At 37.9% G+C, this 22091-nt stretch overlaps 1 protein-coding gene and 1 pseudogene across 1 annotated transcript; both read right to left on the bottom strand.

Moving 5' to 3' along the window:
- Positions 1–9848: 9848 nt before the first annotated feature.
- On the bottom strand, positions 9849–15607 carry LOC122644955 (annotated as a pseudogene).
- Positions 15608–16105: 498 nt separating this feature from the next.
- On the bottom strand, positions 16106–17584 carry LOC122644954. The gene is made up of 3 exons (XM_043838314.1): positions 17307–17584; positions 16426–17056; positions 16106–16282 (listed from the first exon to the last, which is right to left on the bottom strand). Exons 1-3 carry the CDS (start codon positions 17582–17584, stop codon positions 16106–16108), a joined length of 1086 nt encoding a protein of 361 aa, XP_043694249.1.
- Between the last annotated feature and the right edge of the window lie 4507 nt (positions 17585–22091).

The raw sequence follows: 22091 nt of genomic DNA, 5'->3' as shown, positions 1-22091 counted from the left end.
TACCAAGAAATTAAGGAAAACACAAATTAGTAAGTACTCGATCGATCTTCAAAAATTATTATGCAGGTGGTGCCAATAAAGATGATCGAGGGACGAAAGAGTCTCCTCCTCCGATCCATCCATTGACTTTAACGAATCTGTATATATATAGGTAGGTAGTATTCTTTTATGTATGTATGTATACCTTCCATATGAAGTGATCCTTCCAACATATTGCTACGGAGGGACATGGTCCTAAGGGATGTCAGTGAACCCAAAAAATGGAAGTATACTGTTGTCTAAAAAGGTTCTATTTAGGTTTAGGGCCTGCAGCTTTCCCAGTCCAACCAGTCTTGTGGAGGCTACAACAAAAGCATTATATATAAAATTAAAGTGGTCAGTGGATTATGGTCTAAATTATACATAGAAGAATTGGAAAAGTACATTAATTATTAGGGAGAAAGTTCTCTGTCTGGGAGTGTGGCCCAAGCCAGCACTCCCATTAGTCTATCTCTCTCCTTCTCGTATGAAAAGACACCTTTGACCCCTTGTTTTGAGGAGGAGAGAGATAGACTCATGGGAGTGCTGGCGTAGGCCACACTCCCGGACAGAAAACTACTTCCCTAACTATTATTAGCTAAATTAAGCAGGGAAAATAGATGCTGGTCCGTCCAAGGCATGTAGTAGTATTCTTACTTTGGCTTGTTTGTGAAGAGACTTGGAGATCATCATTCCCACTTAGATCCAATGATTTCGAGTTATGGAGAATAGATATAAATTCTGCACACGAACAATAAATTAATGAAGGAAATTAAACAAGGAAGGAAGAATATAATAATATTTTTTAATATATATATTGGGAAGCAGTTTTCTGTATAGGAGTGTGGCCTACGCCAGCACTCCCATGTGTCTATCTCTCTCCTCCTTAAAACAAGGGGGCAGAGGTGTCTTTCAACATGGGGAGGAGAAAGATAGACTCATGGGAGTGTTGGCGCAGGCCACACTCTCGGACAGAGAACTTTTTCCCATATAGAATTTAGTTGGTCTCCAGGGAGTCCAGCACGCCCAGAATGCTGCCAGCCGTTGGGTTGTACCGCACACATGTACATCCCTAGGCAGCAGCCTGGGCTCTGGGCTCCCTGAAGACGATCCTGAGCTCACACGTATGGATGAGCTCGATCGGATCCAATCAGGTCACGACGTTATGTTACCTTCCAATTGAATTGATGCTTTCAACTTATTTTCTTGAAGGGACAAAGTCCCAAGCGACTTGAGTTCACACAAGGATGTGAAGATACTGCCGTCGGTGAACCTATTATGCTTTTTCAATCCACCCAATTTTTCAAAACCTGAGCAATTAAAGTATAATATTCCATATGAAAACAATTAGAATTAAATTAGAAGCAAATTAATTAAAGATGGAGTAAGTGAGGAATTAATGAATATACGTACCTTCATTATTGATCCAACCATCAACTGCATTTAAAGTTAAATTGAGGTGTTGCAGTTGTTTGAAGGTAGAAAATAAGGTGACATTTATATAGCAAACTCTCTCATCTGAAAAATAGGATCTGCGAGGATCACTCTATCGTCCAGCTATATTAGCAAGGGAGAGCTGGATGACTCGTCCAGCTATATCCAAATCCGCATCCGCATTCGATTAGCTTTCGCACAGATTCGGATAGTGCTACATGAAAACGGATACTGATTTTGGCTAGTCATTTACATCGCTAGTTTGAGGTATCGGATCCCCTAATACGATCGATAATACTGCACGATTTTGAAGGTAACTGATATTTATACCTGGTCAAGACTGTATTAATAAAATAGTATAGGCAAAGGATAAAATAATATAACAAAGTCTATTTTTTAAGGAAACTCAGGTGTAAACTTGTCTGATGTGACCAATCTATGCATATACCATACTGGTATCGTAACAGTTTTGAAGGTGACCGATACCATGCACTAATCCAGTAGTTTCAGATGCACGGTCTAAGTCCCAACATCATGAAATTGTAAGGTAACTGAACCGCTTATTGGTAGGGGTGCAAATGAATAGCCAAAATCCGTTTCCATATCCGTGTTCGTATCCATTTAGTACTATCTGAATCTGTCTGAAAGCTAAACGGATGCGGATACGGATAGGTTATAGCTATCCGAAAAACTATATTTACATGTAAACGGATAATATATCTGATCCATATCCGTGTCCGTATCCCTTTAGTACTATCCGAATCCATCCAATAACTAATTAGATGCGAATACGGATATAGCACTTTCCGAACCGAATCCAATCCGTTTACAGCCCTACTTATTGGTGTCAAACTCCAACCATCCGGTCTGGTAAGGTTTTACTAGACATATCGTAGAGATTAGAGAGGGAAAGTCCGTAGAAGAACTGGAAAATTTCGACCTCATCATCATCATCGTCATCATCAGAAGTAGGAAAGTGAATGAGTGAGTGAGGTGTCAATTAATTTGCCATCCAATACACGGCAAGACCCTACGATGGGATTTGGGTTGATTGACTTAATTAACTTTTCTTCAAAAAAAACAGACTTAATTAACTAGTGGGGCCCACTCTTATTGACAAATAAAAAATGACGAAATATCCATTTCACCCACCATTCATTGGGATTGGAATGAAACCTACTGAAATTCAGAAGAATTTACATAAAAGTTGGATCAAGTGTTCCTTCAGTCACAGTGAATGGATTATCGGGTTCAGATACACTTCTAAAATAGAAGGAATTTTTAATTTCTGTAAATGTGATGTATTACTGTCTAGTACATCGGATGGTACACCTTACTTGTATATCGGATTTTTATTCTTTTAAATCAAAGAAAACTTTGTCCATAAAATTTATTTAAAATTTTAAAAATAATTAAATATCTATAAAAATACATGCTTACATTTTTCTTTTAAATATAAAAATTATATTTTACCTTCCAAAGATTTATAGAAATATTCAATTCATTAGGCACAGTTTGTTGTAATCTTGTAGAGAAGCCCCTTTGCAATGTTAATATTACAATAGATTTCCTGTCAATCAATAGCAGAATTTTTATTGTATGCGATTCCTTGACCGTTGCGGTGTCTAGTGCCTCTCATAAGAGGAGGGTGGACCTCACCCGGGCAGAGTGTTCGATTAAATGCCCTGAGAGAATCCCATGCCCCTCTTGTGTGAGGCGCTTAAGAACCACACCGATCAGCTAGGAACCGTAGATGATAACGATTCTCAACAGTATGTCTTGCAACACACGAAAATTGCCGTGTATGTTGTGTCCGTAGGATTTTCCATGTTGGACGACTTTTAAAAGCAAGAGGGGGCCCCTCACATGATTTATTATTACGTTTTTATACCCCCGAACAGTTGAAGTTTTCATCTGATTATATGCCAATAAATAATGAAATGATGGAGGATGGCCATGGTATAAATGGGTAATATCCATATGACCGGACTCCCCTGGTGGTTGATAAAGTCAATCAACGCACATGGCACATCTCTAATGTAGGTCTTCGATTCTTTTCCTTTTCTATTTATGTGGTGCGGCTTTTTCATTTTAATGGGTTGATTTCAACGTTAATGTATTTTCTATGATGATGTTTTAAGACCTTATAGATGGACAAGGAGATGTTCAGTCATTATAAAGGTCATAAATTCCAAGATGTTAGTCTTTTTTTTTCCTCATTAGTGTGGAAAAAAACAAAGGAAAAAATTATTTTTTTATGAGAAACAAGCAAAAATATATTAACCATTGGAGTAATGGACAGAGTTGTTACATTGTCCATAGCTAGATATGTTGTGTACACCCAGTGTTTTTATAAATATATAAAGCATATATTAAGCGCATTATATATATATATACAAGGTCTTTTAGCAGTTCCCTAGGCCAAGGATGTGTGGTTGGAGATGGAAGAATATCGATAACTTGTTGGTTTGAGCACCACACTTCTTTGATCTGCAATCCCATGCTTTTGGCGTCAGTAATGCCCATTCTAATACTAACCAGGTTCGGTTCCAAACTGTTGGTAGAAGTAATGTGTCATGCTGCAAAAAACATCAGACGACCGCCTAGTAATATTATAAGGACCATCTTGCTAATTTCAGTCCAGGACTACAGTATCATGCACAGATTAAAACAGGAAAACAGTTAGAATATTGAGACAAGTGAGCCTCTTGGGAATTATTTGTTACAAACTGGGGAGAAATGGAGGGGGAGGGGGATAAATTTAGATCAGCTATCCATTTGTGCACATTGTTTAGGACCCAGGGGGTCCGGTCTGGTGGTCTTATGGACCACATGTTTTCTTAAAGTCCATACAAAGTAACAAGTAATGATAAACACACTAAAAAAACCAGTTTAAAGATTGTCTTCCCAAAGAGTGATTGCGAAGGAAGGCAATGCACAGATCCATCAAGCTTGGATGCTTCAGATATTCAGTTCTCAAACCTAGAAGTCCAGCTGCCCAAATGTGTTTTTTTTTACAGATGTTCTTACGGTGGTTATTAATGTTCAGAATCTAAAAACCATAAAAACTACTTCCAGCAATATCATACAGGTAAAACATGAATTGCAAATTATTAACAATGAGTAAGTGTTTTAGGTTCTTATTTAATAATATATATATATATATATAATAAAATAATAATAATTAAATTTATTATCATTTTAATTGACAATTGTCTACTCTAACAGTTTAGATCAAATCTTGTTAACTTTATGGAGAGAGTATGCTAAGAATGAAGGTCAAAAGCTAATGGATATATCATCAGAGAAGCCAATAGTGGCTTTTGGTTCATTAACTGTATCAACATATCAAGGTATTTTTTTTTTAATTTATCTTTATATATTAATAATAATAATAATAAAAATTATGATGATTTCAGTATACAATAACCTATACAATTAATAATTATCACAAAATTTGTTATCATTAGGTTTTTCAATTGTTTCAATTGGATCCATCACAATCCAAATTAATCCGCAGATTAAAAAGCTGAGGAGTTACAAAAATGGTAATTATATCATACCTTACCATAAACATATTACTCTAAAAAGTATTTTTTAAAACATTCTGATTTTGCTTATTCAAAATTCTTTTTTACAAGTCCAAATAAAAAATTGGAATGAAGAAAACAAAGCCAACCTCATCAATAAATTTCAAACATAAAGATGCAGAATATTTAACTATTAAAGAGGTCGTAAATAATTCACCATCTTCTTATGAGGTAACTATCAATCAGAAATTCTTAATCCTTATAATTAAAGTACAAACCTTAATAAATAATATAATATACATTTATTTAACTGTTTCAAATTTAGCAGAAACAATAGTACTACATTGAAGGGACAATAATTAATATTAGAAGTGAAGATCCTAGGTACAATGCATGCAAAACATGCAACAAAAAAGTATACATAACACCATCAACTACAAGCTGTGAGAAATGTGGAAATGAAACTACTGATTACACTCAAAAGTAAGTTTTACACATCTTACAAAATTTATGTCAAAAAATTATTATAAATATATATGACAATAATTAATAGTTATAAAATTGACAGGTATATGGTTAGATTCAAAGTAAATGATTCCACAGACACAATTATAGTAATCTTATTTGATGAAGTTGAGACCTTAACAAGGTGTTCTGCCATGCATTTTGCCAAAGAATCCAATAAAGTATGAAAATAATTAATTATTTTAAATTATTATTATAAATAAATATATTTATCATAAAATAAACTGATAGATTCGTGCTTCTTTTTTTTGCTTACATAGAAAATTGAGAAACTACAATCTTGTGTATCAAGGATGTATCGTTTCTACTTTAGGATGGATAGAAGGAATGATGCAAACAGAATATCAAAGCGGATTATTATTGAGAATTTGAAAGAAGTGGACTTAGAAAGGAAGTCTAACAGTGACGCCGTAGAATATCTATCCCTAAGATCCAAAAAGTTGAAGAAAGAGAAAGATTAAACAACTTCTTCTTCACTCTCTCTCGTTGAATATCCTCCTTCTACCAGTCTATGTCTGTGTTTGTATTAACTGAAGAAGGCTTTTTTGGTTACATGAATTTGTTATGTTAAATTGTATGATCTATTAAATAAAATACTTTTTTGGTGTAGAATTATTGTATTATGTCACATTAATTTAAATACTCTTTTTGGGTAGAATAATTGTGTTATGTCACATTAAAAATTAAAGTTAACTATCATCATTTAATACTTCTTTAGGTTTACAATATAACAGATTGATCAATGTATTTTAATTCTTCAGCTAAGTACAATAGATAAAGCAAGGTAATTTAATTCTCGTTAACATATAACAATTAAACTCTCTATCTCTATCAATATCTAATACTAATCTTGTACTATTTCTCCTGCATATTACTTGTATCTGATATTTTTCTCTCCCTATCTCTCTCTCTCTCTCTCTCTCTCTCTCTCTCTCTCTCTCTCTCTCTCTCTCTCCTCAATACCTTGCATATTCTCAAAGAATCTAGGCAAGTGTTGATTGCTATGTACTTTACTAGAACATTAGTCAGTTATGACTAATCATCTTACCATAACTCAACGTCAAAGATATGCTAAAAAAATGAGGGCCAAATGTGAAACGCAGAAAATAAAAGGAAGGAAAACAAATGACAAGAATACTGAACTTGATGAAGGTGAAGTTTAAATTTATTTATTTAGAATAAAATTTATAAATAAAATTAATATTTAAAAGATTATTGATTACTAATTACTAATATGGTAATTATGTTAACAGAACAACATGAACCATCCAAACAAAAATAGAGGTCGATGAACCTTTCAGAATCAAGTGGTAAGCACTACAAACTTTGATTAAATCAAAGTATATTACTTTTGTTACTATATAAATATATATTGATTGATTAGTGTTTTTTGATGTATAATTCTAAAAACTAATTTTATATACAAGAGAATGCGAACTTCTATGCTTTAATTTACATGTCCTCAAAAAAGTCAACTCATGCACTTTTTGTGGAGCTAAAAAAATAGAATATGAACCACCGTCATTTTGTTGTTTCAATGAAAATATTATTCTTGCTCCTTCAAAGATCCCTGATGAATTATATTGATTATTCATTTCCCAAGAGATTGAAGCTGTTGAGTTTCGTAGATACATACGGACCTATAATAGCATATTCTCTTTTACATCTTTTGGAGTAAGGTTAGATAGACAACTAGCAAATGCTAAAGGAGGCACATATACTTTCAGAGCACAAGATCAAGTGTATCATAACTTGCCTCCAATCTCCCCAGAACAAGAGGACAGACCATGCTTCTTGCAGCTATACATTTATGATACAGGCAACGAACTTTAGAATAGAATGAAGATAACAGAAGATTCTAATCTAAAAGAACCTATTGTGCAAAAAGTAATGGATATACTTTAAATAATCCATATGCACATTTCTTTTGAAGCTTGAAAGATGTACAGTCATTGGAAAGCCATGAAATATTGATCAGAAGCAATATAAATCTTGATTAGAGAGTATACAATGCACCATCAGTGGACCAAGTTGGAACAATTTGGATAGAAGTTAATAATTTTATTAGAAAGCAAAAATATGATATATTAATCTAAGGACTTTCAGGTAGAAAGCATAGAGTGAATCATTATTATGGATGTTATGATGCGTTACAATATCCTCTTCTATACCCAAATGGAGAAGTTGGATGGCATAGACGTATCAAGAAGAAAATTGAACCATGTACTGTTTTACAAGATATAACAAGAGACGAAGCTATATTTGACGATGAAGGCGTCAACGACTAAGGTATGTAGATAAAGATTATATCCTTAATCTATTACTAAAAGAAAAGTATTATAGATAATATTATTTATATTTATAATTTTTACATCAAGGCTTTGATGAGAATAAACAAAACATGATATCTCCAAGAGCATATTATTGTCATAGACTACAAAGACGAGATATTGATCAATCTATTCTATTGTATATTGGTCGATTGCTACATCAATTTGTAGTTGATATGTATATTAAAATAGAACCAACAAGGTTGAATTACTATCGATCAAGACAATCGAATATCAGAGCAGAACTATATCAAGGGATTGTTGATAGTGTATTAACTGGAGAAACAAGAGGTGATCAAATTGGAGAAAAGGTTGTTCTACCAGCATCATTTATTGGAGGACCCAGAGACATGAGGCGTAGATACCTTGATACTATGGCATTAGTTCAAGAATTTGGAAAACCAGATCTATTTATTACTATGACATGCAACCTAGAGTAGAGAAAAATATAGGAAGAATTATACCCAGGGCAGGTTCCACAAGATAGACTAGATCTTACAATAAGAGTCTTTCGAGCAAAGTTACATAATCTGAAAGACAAATTATTCAAAAAATCTTTTTTTGGTAGAGTAGTTGGACATATACATGTTATAGAATTTCAGAAGAGGGGATTACCACACACACATATATTGATCATTCATCAAAATAATTTTAAGATCACAAATGCTGATCTATTTTATAGATACGTCTGTGCTGAGATTCCTAAGAAAGAAAAATATCCAGATTTATATGAGAAGGTTGTGAAACATATGATGCATGGACCTTGGGGATATCTTAATAAGAAAAATGCTTGTATGAGGGATGGAGTATGTAAGAGTCGATATCCTCGATCTTTTAATGAGAAAACAATGCAAAGATTCATATCCTATTTATAGAAGAAGAAATAATGGAAGAAAAGTGAAGGTACGTAGGGATTTTTTGGATAATAGATGGGTTGTTCCTTATAATCCTTACATACTCACAAGATATGACTGTCACATCAATGTTGAGATATGCTCTGGTTTAAAGGCAGTAAAGTACCTATAGAAATATGTATACAAAGGTCATGACTGTGTGGCATTTTCAATATTGAAGGATAAAATGCTAATAATTTGAGACTACACAACATGCTTTCTATATATATATATAAAATCGTCCAAGTCCCACACTAGTTAGTCTATATTAGATCCTCAAGATATTGCATATCTTCCTTATTAGACCAACATCTTAGAAATAGAAGTTACCACAATGAATAGAGCCCATAAAAAAGGAAAGAATATTGAAACAAAATATTCTAACAGCATTTCCCAAACCCTCTCTCCCTTTCTCTTATATGAGTCCAAAGTGGTACCCTACACATGGGAGGACTAGCCCAATTGAAGAAAGCAAGGTTTGTACTCCTGGTGGCTTGACGATACCGTCGGTTTAGTAGTGCGAGGAGGAAAAGCATGACATAGAGAAGTGGTACTTCTGGTAGCCTGAGGAATTTAAGTTGCAAATTCAAAGATCCCCAAATGCTAGTAATTAAGAAGAGTTTAGAGATTTGAATATGTTTTGCATTGTTGCACCGAAAAGTAAGGTCTTAATGAAAGGAGAAAAATCTTCTTCTGCTTTCTCGTGGATGGAGACATACATGGACAGCATAAACAAAGTTGAATTGAGGCAGTAGACGTGTGGCCCCTCATGGACGAAGACAATACGATGGGCAGTTGCTATCGGATGAGGTACCATGCAATAACAAAACTAGAGATCCCAAATAGTTGAGATCTAGAAAGAGTTGCATTTTCATTATTGGATATAGGGTGTGGAAGTAACTTCATCTATCCAAAAATTCAAGAACTTGATTTGTTAACCGAAGAAACAGGTTATTTGTGTATCCACCAAGATACACCGGACCTAAACAGATGGTATTTCTGCAAATATGATTGCAACGCCAAGTGCTTATGATGCTTTATATCAATTAATATTTTATCTATCATAAAAAAATAGAGAGAATTTCCCCCAATGAAAAATACACCTTAATTCTTTTGGGAAACTAAGAATGTCTCATATTCAAGAAATTAATATATATAATAAAAACAATTAAGATATTGATGTGGTAAAAGAATCAGCTAGTTGTTGTCTTGGAGGAGAAGATAAGTAAGGCTTGGGAGGAATTGGCAAAGATTCAAGGTTTTCTTCTAACATATCCACCACTTTGCTAATTGATGGTCGATTTATTGGATCCATTTGTATGCACCATAAACTCACTAAAACCATCTTCTTGGCTATTACTTCTTCCTCTTCCTTTATTACCATGTCTAACTGTAAGTGTTCACCTTCTCCAATATGCTTATATATCCAACGTGGAAACTAAATCTCACTAGTGTGATCAACTCCTACATCGATGTTCTTTCGTCCTCCAACCATTTCTAGTACCATCATTCCATAGCTATAGGCATCTGACTTGTGTGAAACCCCTCCAAAGTTTCGAGAGAATACTTTGGGTGCAATATATCCTATAGTCCCTCTAGCATTTGTCATGGAAATGATACTATCTTTTCTAGGACATAGTTTAGCAAGACCAAAGTCGGATATCTTTGGACAAAAGTCTTCATCCAAAAAAATATTATGAGGTTTTATGTCAAAATGCAGAATTCGAGTGTTACAACCACGATGTAAATATTCTAATCCTTGAGCAATGCCAACTGCAATTTGAATTAGTTTGTCCCAACCGAGGTGAGGGTATGTTTTCATTGATCTCTTGGTGTGGATGAACTTCTCAAGAGATAAGTGCTCTTTTGGGTCCATCAAAACAAAAACCCAATAAAGTGACAATATGAACATGGGAAGTCCTACTAATGCTTGCAACTTCATTTATAAAGTCTTCTCCATTATGACCTTTGGAGGACTTTAGGACTTTCACTGCAACCAAACGACCATCTGGTAGCTTCCCTTTGAATACACCACCGAAACCACCTTGACCCAATTTTTCTTGAAACGAATTTGTTATTTTCTTGACGTCTGAATAACTATATCTTTTGGGCGCCAGGGATCCATAATTCCTTAGAAAACCCTCAAGGTTTTGAATTTCTTTTGTTTTTTTCTTCCAAAATGGTGACAATCCATTTGGTGATGATTTCCTTCTCAAGTAGTACACAAGAATTGCCACTAATGTAACCACGAACATAAAGCTTGAGACAACAGCTGTAACGCACAAAAGAAAAACAAAATTGTAATCAAAATCATATACAATGATGAGACAATATATATACACCCATCATAAAAGTGCAAATCCATCCCTGCAAAGAGACTAAGCATTCAATAGTTTCACAATTGGCTCCGACCGGTTTTGAAGCAAATTAGAAAAAGGAAAAATAAAAGTAATTGTATAAGGTGCAAATGGTGTATGAAATAAACCTTTTTCTAGTCTGGGAACAATCCATTCTTCTTCTCTTTCTTTTCTAAATACGGAAGAACTTAATAATTCTTAGAGCTATAATAACAAGTTCAACCATTAAATTTAAAAAATAAAAATGCAGATCAAGTATTAATTACCTATTGCAAGCTGACTTTCCGGATTTAGAGTACTTCCTGCCACAAAATCATGATAATCAAAACAGAATTTTAGTCTAATAATAACATCATAAAAGCGGACTTCTTTCTAAAAATCTGAATCTCATCAGAGATCAAAAAAAGGAAAAAGAAAAGGAAAATATGAGAAATGTGTCTTGAAAAAATTTTCTAAAGTTTTAATTGCAAATATCGTATAAATAATTTCACCACTAATGTATCAATATTTCAATCCTTGAGCAAAATTGCTAATCATAATTAATAAATCTCAAACAAAATTAACTTATATTACAATTTGATTGTGACAATAAATAGTACACTCCCCACCTGTGAGGACAAATGGGCATGGTGGGAGATCGCCACGTGTCCTCCACCTCATCCCCCTTTGGGGAGAGAGAGAAGAGGTGAATTGAATGTGGTGAGTTGCCACCCCCAATGTAAATGTAATGATTCTCATTGCAACGCTTTTTGGGTAAGGGTCAAGTTACGGTCCGGAAAAAGTATTAGGCACCCCAGTCCACCCAAACTTGTCGGTCTTTCTATTGTTTAGTTAGACAGTGGCATAACATGCTTTTGGGTAGGAAATATGAAGTGCAGAATTAATGAAAATAAGTAAAATACGAGGAGGGTGAAAGAACACATACTCGGAAGTCTGCCTGCAAGACAAGGATTAGTATATGAAAAAGTAAAATAAAAACTCTGACACATGAAAAATATCGATAATGGGAATGGAGAGATGGAGTTAGACATAAACATATCATGATGACGATCATACAAGAGTGAAGATAGGGACGTATGAAAGGACTATGCAAAGCATATAGAAACATGTGAACTTATGACATGGATAAAAATTAAAGGGAGTCTCATACTACAGGGGATGAGGATCATAAGTTAATGCATGCATGCAAATGAAATACAATAAATAAAAAAATAAAAAAAAAAGAGAAAGGGAGAGAAGACAAGGGAGTATGTGTGACCATCATCTAGAGAGAGATGCAAAATGATTTAAATAATAAAAAACATTGTAAAATAAACGAAGACTTGAGAATCAAATATCACCTACCTAATTAGAAGATGATAAAAAATCGAAGATGTGGAGGCTTCTCTTTTGTGACTCAGGGGGTTTGTATGTTGAACAAGTATCGCTGCTTGTGATGGCTTCTCTTGTCTCTTCATATGCAACACTTCGTTGTCAAGCCAAAATCACTGGGTAAGTGACTCAAAACTCTGATCTTTAAAGTTTCAAGTATGGATTGTGGCACTGATCAAGGGGGCAGGGAGGGAATAGGCTAATGTCAAGTAGAGGATAAAAGACTAGAGACTTAAGGCACCAAGGGAGCTGAAATCAGAGCAAGCAAGCACCAAACCAGCAAGGAATTGAACTAGGGACCCTCCTCAACATGGGAGGGGGTGTATTTATAGATGTAGAGGGTGTGTACATTCCTAATTTCTTGTAGGGATGCTGGGTTTAATCCGGATCATCGAAAGGAGCTGTCTTCGCATCAAGGGTAGGTGATTGGTCAAGGTTATGGCCAATGGGGTGAGAGAAAGTGTTGAATTGTCTTAGGGAATGTTTCTTGGAGCCTAAGAAAACCATTATACAAATCTAAGATGCCAAAATTAGGCTTGGTCGTAAAAAGAAATGATCGGAGCTAAACATGGCAAGTTTAGGCTTCTCAAATTTGCACAGATTCGACAGTGAACTGGGGTCGAGTTGATATCAAGGAGATGGTGTACACTATAAAATGTAATGAGGTCTAGAGGGTGACATGCTGACCTCTGGATCTAAGATCCAGAATGTACATTTGATTTGATCTTTTGGATATGCTTGTCCAGATACGGAGGAGCAAGTGCAATGTGCGCCTATCGTTTGAGATATTCCTTAAGAATACTGTATTGTCACTTAGCACCGTAGCATATCATCGATCGACACAAATAATGAGCGTTGGATCAGAAACCAAGAGTGCGGGCCGAATCTTGATCTTAGGATCTTCGGAACACCGTCATGCACTTGCCGGTGAAGTCTTGACCAATAAAATTAAATATGTACATGGATTCCCAAATGCCTTTCTTACGCTAGATCTACATCAACATTGGAAATAACCGGCAAACATACAATCAACTATCAATTCACAGGTCAAATATATGTCGTTCATTCGTCCTCTATCCGTCAACGACAAGCGGGTGGTCCAATAGAATGGCATCTTCAAGTAGTAGTTGATATGATTGACTAAAACTTTAGTGAGTCATCACTGTTAGAATGCACGGTGAACCAAATGCTTAGAAACTGAATCTTTTGCGAGGTCTGTGTGCACGTGCGGCATACGAAGTCGGTTGTTTGCTCCTATGTAACAAGGTGTATATAAATCTTTGTGCCCAACCAATGTTAGATCCCATGATGGAATCTTTCGACTTAGACTGCACATGCCATGTGGCAGGTCAGATGGAAAATGAGGCAACCGTAAAATGTTAGATTTATATAAAATTATTTTCTATAAATTTTGAATATATTAATATTGACTACAAAATTTTATAGAAACAAGAAAAAAAAAACTGAAATATTTCATTTTGAGACCAAACTTAAATGGCCATCAAAACGAAATATACAACTATAAGCGAAACCAGCTAATGAATGAAGAAGAATATTATCAATAATTTTAAAAGCCAAGTTTACATGGCGATATATTTTATTGCAACTAAAGAGTCAATGTTTAAATATTCTGTGGAAATTTTGAAACGGTATTTTTTACCAACACGAAGGTCCATTTGGTTTACATATTTCACCGTGGTTTAGAAACAACTACTTCAAAATAGTGACTTTTAGCACGAAGTACTTTTTTATTGACACAAAATATATTTTTAAATAAAAATTAAATGTTTTATTGGGAATTTAATAAACCCTCCACCAATAATATTTTATTAAATTGAGAAAATATAAAGTTCTAGCGGCGATTAATTTACCGCCACCAAAGGGCTCTATTAAGTGGCAGTTTTTCTAAACTGCTACTAATAATGAATTTTTAAATTAAAAATAAAATATTTTATTGGCGGTTTTATACATCTGCCACGAATAATTTTTATTATTTTTAAATATAAGTTTAGTAGCAATTTTAGTACTGTCACTCAAAGTTTTTCTTGTTCTCCCCACTCTTCTTTGTCTTCTCCTTGGTTTTAGGTTTGATCCAATTGATGAGGACCTGATCATTTACTATATAAGAAATCAAGCAATGTCAAGGCCATGTCAGGTCTCTCTCTCTCTCTCTCTGTTCAAACCCTAAACGGTGGATTGTATTCTTCGACATAGATCATTTCATTCTACCCTATCAATAGTATATTGGTCATAAAATGTCTAAAACAATCTTACTGTTCGCAACTAACGAGAACAACTAACGTAGTGGATTTATTTATTATTTATTTTGGAAAGCAAGGGTGGCATGCATAAATATCCTAAACTCACTGGTGGATCTATAATTATGCACTACCTCAGGGGAGGTACATGTAATTACCCTTTTTTTGCTAAAGGTCAGTAGATGTTTATAATATAGAAAAGAAAGTAAGGTACAGATACAGATTTCGACTAATATGTTGGAGTACATTCCCCACCTTCGGCATGGCCATCAATAGGGAAGCACACCACTGCAAACTTACAAGGACCAACCCCAATCACCTACAGAATCTATATCTCGGCCTTAATGTCGCATCTAACATCATCGCATTGCTAATGAAACCTGGAACAGCATCCCATGTCGTTGATATCCTTGTTAGCGCAGCCCTCTTTGCAAGCATAACTGCCACCCCATTTATCTCCCTAAAGCAATGGGTTATCCTCCACCTCACCTTTGCAAGATAGCCACTGTAGAACCTCCATCTCTGCTGGAACTCCCAAGGTAGTGAATTCTTCTCCACACAACTCACCAACACAACCGAATCGGTTTCAATCCACAAGCACTCCACCTGCAGCCGTATCGCCTGCTGCACACCATTGAGCAGACCCTCAATCTCTGCCCTGAAGTTTGATCCCACACCTGTGTAATAAGGAAAGCAACACCTAGAGCTCCCATTGTGATCTCTAAGAATTCCACCTGCTCCTGATCACCCTGGATTTCCAAGAAAGCACCCATCTATGTTAAGCTTTAACCATCCCTGAACTGGAGGCTGCCAAAGAAGTTTGGTAATCAGCCTTCGAGGTTGCTGAATAACCTTGAGTGAATGCTTCCTTGATAGCAGAAGTTCAGCCATTGTAGATATTTGCACTGGTTCCAAATTTGAAAAATCAATTAAGTCCTTCCAAATACCTTTTAAAACAGCAGTGTGATTGCGATGCACATTCTCAAACCTCCGCTTATTTCGTTCCATCCAAATGTGGTATGGCACTAATATTACCAACGTTGGCCAAATTTTTTAAAGCATCAAACATGCCTTTTTCCTCCTCCACCATGAGAAAAGTTCTTCAATAGAAGGAAAACCAGTCCATCTTAGATCGAAAATGGACAGCACTGCTTCCCAAACCCCGGCTGCATAATCACATTCATTAAAGATATGGTGAATAGACTCCATGTTCCTACAGCACATATCACACCTTGACGCCCCATAAACAGCCCTCTTTGTAAGATTCTCGTCAATTGGCAAGCTTCGATGGGTTAACTTCCAGCCAAAAATCGACGCTCTAGGTGCTAATCCTCCTTACCAAATCAGCCTCGACCATCTACTTTGAGGTTCCTTTGCATGCAGCCTCTCTCATGCAGACTTAACCGAAAATACACCCCACTCCGTCAAAGCCCACACCCTTTTATCCTCGTGTTCAGTAGTTGGAAGCTTTACCTGCAAAATCTGGTTGGATACCTCCTGCAGTTCCAGCGATCTAGGGGTCGGTAATTGCCACTCCCCATCATCAATATAATCGGCAACTTTGTCCTGCAACAGCCTTGGGTTAGTGACATAAGGAGCTATATGGTATCATATATACGCTGCCCATTCACCCACCGATTGAACCAAAAACTTATTTTCTTCCCATCACCAATTATCTATCTTTAATTATCCCCTACCATCTCCCACACCTTTCTAATACCAGGGAGAATAGAAGACTTCACCCCCTGCTTTAAAGATCCGTCCGCCTTAATCAGCCTTCCCCGCAAGAACTTCGCAAAACTTGAGTTATCATTCTTCATAAACCATGCCAATTTTGCTAGAAGTGCAAGATTGATCTCCTTAAGCCTTCTCACCCCCAAACCACCCTCACACTTAGGCTTGCACAGCTTGCTCCACCTAACAGTGATTGATTTCGAAATATTTGCATCCCCACTCCAAATAAAATTCTGGATCCATCGTTCCATCAACTCCACAGACGAAGCAGGCCATAAGTACACCGAGAAATTGTGCATTAGAATGCTACATATCACTGATCTCACCAATTCTACCCTTCCCGCCATAGACAGAAGTCTACCCTTCCACCCTGCCAGCCTTGCCTTGAATTTATCAACCAGGGGAAGAGTAAAATCTTTTTTCACCCTACCCTTGAACAAATCCACACCAAGATATCGAGTGGGAAAGACACACTCAGGAATTTGCAAAACCTCCTTCACCCTACCTCTTCTAAGAGCGAACATATTCCCCACAAAAATCTTGTTCTTCTCAAGGTTAATTTTCTGCCCTGAATAAATTTGATAGTTGTCCAGAAACTTCTTAACCCTGTTAACACATTTCAAATCCGCATTCATAAAAATGAATAGATCATCTGCATATAGTAGGTGAGACGGGGTGAGGGTGTTTCTAGGGCCAAGGATCCCCTTCACTAACCCCTTCATCTTCAAATCAGATAAACCACGACAAAACACCTCTTCAACCAGAAAAAAAAAGCAGAGGGGACAAAGGGTCCCCCTGCTTTAAGCCTCTCTCCACCCCAAAATATCCAACCGGACCACCATTAATTAAAACTAACATTTTTGTAGACCTCATCATCTCCTTAATCCAGCCAATCCAGCATTGAGAAAATCCGAATTTGCCCAATACAACGAACAAGAAATTCCAATCGAGCATATCATACGCCTTCTGGACATCCAACTTCATCCCCAATGTTCCCCCGCGGCATTTGGAAGCCATCATATTTGTCAACTCAGAAGCCACACCTATATTTGCAATGATTACCTTCCCATGTTGGAAAGCTCCCTGTTCTTCGGAAATTAGCTTAGGAAGGAGCAAAGACAGCCGGTTTGCCATTATTTTAGGAATAATCTTAAAGAAGAAATTACCTAAACAGATTGGGCGATAGTGCTCGACCTGCCTAGCATTCTCCACCTTAGGGATCAAAGTAATAAAATTATTATTCACCCCTTTTGGGATGATCTCCTCTTTGAAAAAATTTGAAATTGTATAACATACCTCCAGCCCAATGATGTCCCAACAGACCCTATATAAAGTACCTGGGAATCCATCTGGCCCAGGGGCACTATCAGGATCAATCTAAAAAACCGCAGCTTTTACCTCCTCTGCATCAGGAACAACCACCAATATATTATTCTCCTCCACTGATATAAGGGGTGGCATATGATCGAGCAGCTATTCCATAGCAACCGAGTTCCCGCTTCTATAGAAATTCTCAAAGTGACCTACAATATGCGCACCTATACCTGCTGGATCCTCCAAAATCTCCCCACCTACCGTCTGCACCTGTCGAATGAAGTTTCTGGTCCTTCGTATCTTGGTGGATAGATGAAAAAATTTGGAGCATCTATCCCCAAACTTAACCCATTTCTCTCTAGAGCTCTTAGCTTATAATTTTTCATGGAGCATTAAGGCTTTCTCATGCGCGTTCTTTGCCTGCAATTCCAGCTCAAATAAATCTTCACTAAACCCTTCTCTTTCCAATCTCAATTGAATCTTCTCTACCACCCCTTGGTTCGGTTATACTCCACCTCCACATGCGAAAAGGTCTCCCTAGCCCATTTCCTTAAAGGACCTTTAAGCCGCTTTAGTTTTTGTGACACCATGCACATAAATCAGAGTTCCACCTACTGGCTGGTCCCACGATTCCTTCACAACCTTCCTGAACCCCATGCTCCGCCCAAAACCGCATCATACGAAAAGGAACATTATTAGGGCGTGGCACATTACCAGATAAAACCATAAGCGGTGAGTGGTCAGAGTACCCTCTTAATTGGCAGCACCCGTTGCCCACACCCCTCAAAAGTGGTCATCCAAACCTCATTACCGAAGCTGCGATCCAGAACCGCACACATGTTGCCCACTCGCCTGTTGTTTGACCACGTGAAAGAGCACCCCGAGGAGGGAATAGGAACCAACGCAGCAGTGTCCACCATAGCAGAGAACTCCTCAGCAGAACCAATATTAAATCTACCTGGTCCTCTTTTTTCATGTGAGAAGAGATATGAATTGAAGTCGCCCAGGACCAGCCATGGACAGATGATTCCAGCAAATGTAACCAGCTCATACTAAAGCTGCCACCTCACACCCCTCCTACAGCTTGCATGAACCATCGATATCACCCCTTGAATCCCCCCTACCATTACTGAGCACGTGAGTTGTTGATCAGACCCAAGAATGATAGTTGGGGGGACCAAGGAGTCCTTCCAAAAAAAACCACAGATTGGGGACCCCCTCCTCTCTGTGATTAAATAGGAATTGAGTACAAAAGTCCAGGGCTTCAAAGAATTTCACCAGGCATTTTCTTGGCTCCACCTTAGGCTCGGCAATGCACAAAACAACCGGGTCATGCACCCGAATAAGCATGCGAATATGTAAGCGCGCACGCTTATTCGCAATACCCCGAATATTCCAAAACATACACTTCATTAATTTCTAGTGGTTTGAGAGCTACGCGTAAGGCGGCATACCGCCACCCCAATCCCTGCGCTTGGACAATAGACTCATCCACCACTGCCAGCTCATTACCCTTTTTTTTCTTGCGAGGAACCCCCAACAAGGATGATACAGGATCATAGCCCTCACCCGCAACTTGAGCAGCACGTTGGTTGTTACCTTCGACTAGAGGAACCGAGCAGTTCTGTTGCACCAAGTTCTCACATTCCAGGTTCATGCAGGGTGCCAGCCCAACTCCTCTATCAGCCTCCACCGAAAGCACCATTTCAATAGTACCCCCTTCATCTGAACATAAAACGGGCATGCCCACCTAACCATGAAGTTCACCCACCGGGGCCCCATCAGCACGGTTAGATCCAGCCACATCACTCCCAACCGAAACTGAGCAACCCACAAATTGTGTTTGCTCAACCACTCCAATCTCACCTCCTAAATTCACGGCACTATTTTGGGAGCCACTTGGGAGAGACCCAAAGCACTACAGTCCCACCTCCCCCAAACCGTTGGAAGGTCCATTTCGTTCTTGAGAAATATGTACCTGATTCCCACGTGGAGAGTCCACATGCAAAACTGATTGCACCCTCCCTCCATCCTTTTGAATTACATTCCATTCTGAAGAAGGATTCCCTGCCACGTAGACTCCTTCTATCCCTAAACCACCATCCACCAACGCAACCTCCGCCTGCACTCACTGCCTGAGATGCTGCCCACGATCATGCTGCCGGCGATGCCTCAACACCTTATCCTGGACGTAATGTGCACTTGAAATCATAGCGTCCTCCCCTTTCTCAGCAGCCTTCCTCATGCACCCCTCAGCTCGATGCCCAAACCTGCGACAAACTGAGCAACGGGAAGGAAGGTCCTCGAAGACAACCTGTTGTTTGAACACGAAAGACTCCAGCGATCCCTCCTATTCACGTTCCACAAAAGCCTACTCCACATGGGGCAGGGACTCATCCATATCAATACACACCCTTGCAAAATGGCCAAAGGGGGAGGATTTAGTTCTCCTATCGATCGCCACCGGCCTGCCGATCGCATTCGCCATGGAGAGCAGGATCTTCTCGTGCCAATATTCCTGTGGTAAATTCGGGAACCTGATCTACGTAAGCTTGTGAGTGATGGAATGTTCATTGACATTAAAATCTCTACGCCATCATTGAAAGCGCAGTAACTGGCCATCCATCCTAACCGGGCCACGTTTCCAGATATAGGCCATGTCCTCTTCACACTCAAACCGAAACTGCACAAAACCTTTCCCTAACGACTTCAAAACCACCTTCAGTTTCAGCGACCACGAAGCAGCAACATAGTTCCTCAGCTTATCCATGTTGGTGTACCTGAAATTTAACCTGCCAAGGAGGGAGAACCGATGTAACTCCACCTGAGCATGATAAGCTGCTTGCGGGATATTGATGCGAGTTAAATTTCTGTCCTTCATTCTAGATGGAAGCTTCTCCACTGCCGGCAGCGTCACCCTTCCCACCGCAGCTGCATAAGATCTTGGTCTCTCCATCTGTTTGGTTCCAGAACTCTCATGCGACACCCCATCAGACACAGCCACCCCCTACGTAACCACACGTGAGAAAAAATCCATTATTGAACGCTGACCCCGGAGCGAAACCACCACTTCCTCTCGCTGGCCATCAGGGTCTAGGGCATCACCCTGAGCATCCCCACCCGCTTTGATCCTCTCTCGCCAGAGCTTCTCTCTCCTCACTCATTCTCTCTCTCCGCTAGGGTCTCGTCCGTCGGTCAACAAGTTACTTCATCTCTTACATGTAAATTACCCATAATTATATTTAGTAGCAATAAATAAACGTCGGTCAAAAGTTCATAATTTATGGGTTTAATAATAAAATAAAGGAAAGAGAACAACACTTGGTCGCGCAGAGCACGCCGGCCCTACGCTTTGACACAGGGGCATGGGAAATGACTATCGTACCCCCTTGAATCCCAAAATTGACCAAGGGTGTAGCGGTCATTTCGTACGCCCTTGTGTTTGGGCCTAGGGGTGATGTGTAGCGTGACTGGTTGTCATTCTCTCTCCCATAAAGTAAATACATTTTCTAAATTTACTACCACTAAAAACGTGCTTTTTAGTTTTTGAAGTTTGTAAAATTACTTCCACTTGTTAATTAAAAAAACAATTATTGCCGCTTAAAATTGCATACAATGGCAATAGTTAATACCACTACATATCAAAAGTTATAGCACGTTTAGCGTCAGATTTTTGAGAAAAAAAAAAGGCTCTGGTAAAGGATGTAGAGGAGATTTTCTGTTACTTTTGGCGGTGATAAAGCCCTGTTTTCTTGAAATGTACATTAATTGCACTTATTCTGAATTTTAAATTTGCATTAATAATAGAATGTGTGACAAGACTCAACAAATTAAATTGTTTCCGACATAACAAACCACAAAAGATTTAGAGATTGACATAAAAACCAAATGAATGTCTTGTAAGAGTTTGGAAACTAGAATGCCAACAATACACATGAATATGAGAGAGAGAGGGGTCTTACGTCATTGAATGCAAAATCTCAACAATAACCTCAAGCCTACCCATCTCGTGATAAAGAAACAAAAGAAAAAGAAAGCAGGTTAGAAAAGTTGCCTGTATTAATGTATTAGTTTTCAAAAGTTTTGGCATGGTAGGTTCAACTTAACTCCATTATACCAGCAGACATTTGGCGGGGTTGCCATCAGTACCTCCAAAATGTCTCTTTTTTAACGTTGACATTTGTGGGGAGCTCCTCAGGGCTGTAGTGGGCTTTACAGTTTGGATCTAATATTAGATGTTGGAGTGAAGACAAGTTTCTCAGCCCCTTGGGTAGCGATTTACAATCACGGATATAAAGACGATTAAGATTTGGAGGTAGAGTATCTG

Source organism: Telopea speciosissima, chromosome 11, assembly GCF_018873765.1.
Source record: "Telopea speciosissima isolate NSW1024214 ecotype Mountain lineage chromosome 11, Tspe_v1, whole genome shotgun sequence".
NCBI lineage: Eukaryota > Viridiplantae > Streptophyta > Magnoliopsida > Proteales > Proteaceae > Telopea > Telopea speciosissima.
The sequence above is the reverse complement of the archived record's forward strand: the minus strand, read 5'-3'. Positions and strand labels throughout refer to the sequence as shown.

What these genes read in the sequence shown, in the direction of transcription:
- LOC122644954 (XM_043838314.1), bottom strand. Translation starts at nt 17,584, where the DNA reads ATGGCAAACCGGCTGTCTTTGCTCCTTCCTAAGCTAATTTCCGAAGAA. An exon ending in ATGATGAGGTCTACAAAAAT is followed by an intron (nt 17,057 to 17,306) that starts GTTAGTTTTAAT and finishes ATGTGTTAACAG; the next exon opens with GGTTAAGAAGTTTCTGGACA. An exon ending in TTCTCCCTGGTATTAGAAAG is followed by an intron (nt 16,283 to 16,425) that starts GTGTGGGAGATG and finishes AGGCTGTTGCAG; the next exon opens with GACAAAGTTGCCGATTATAT.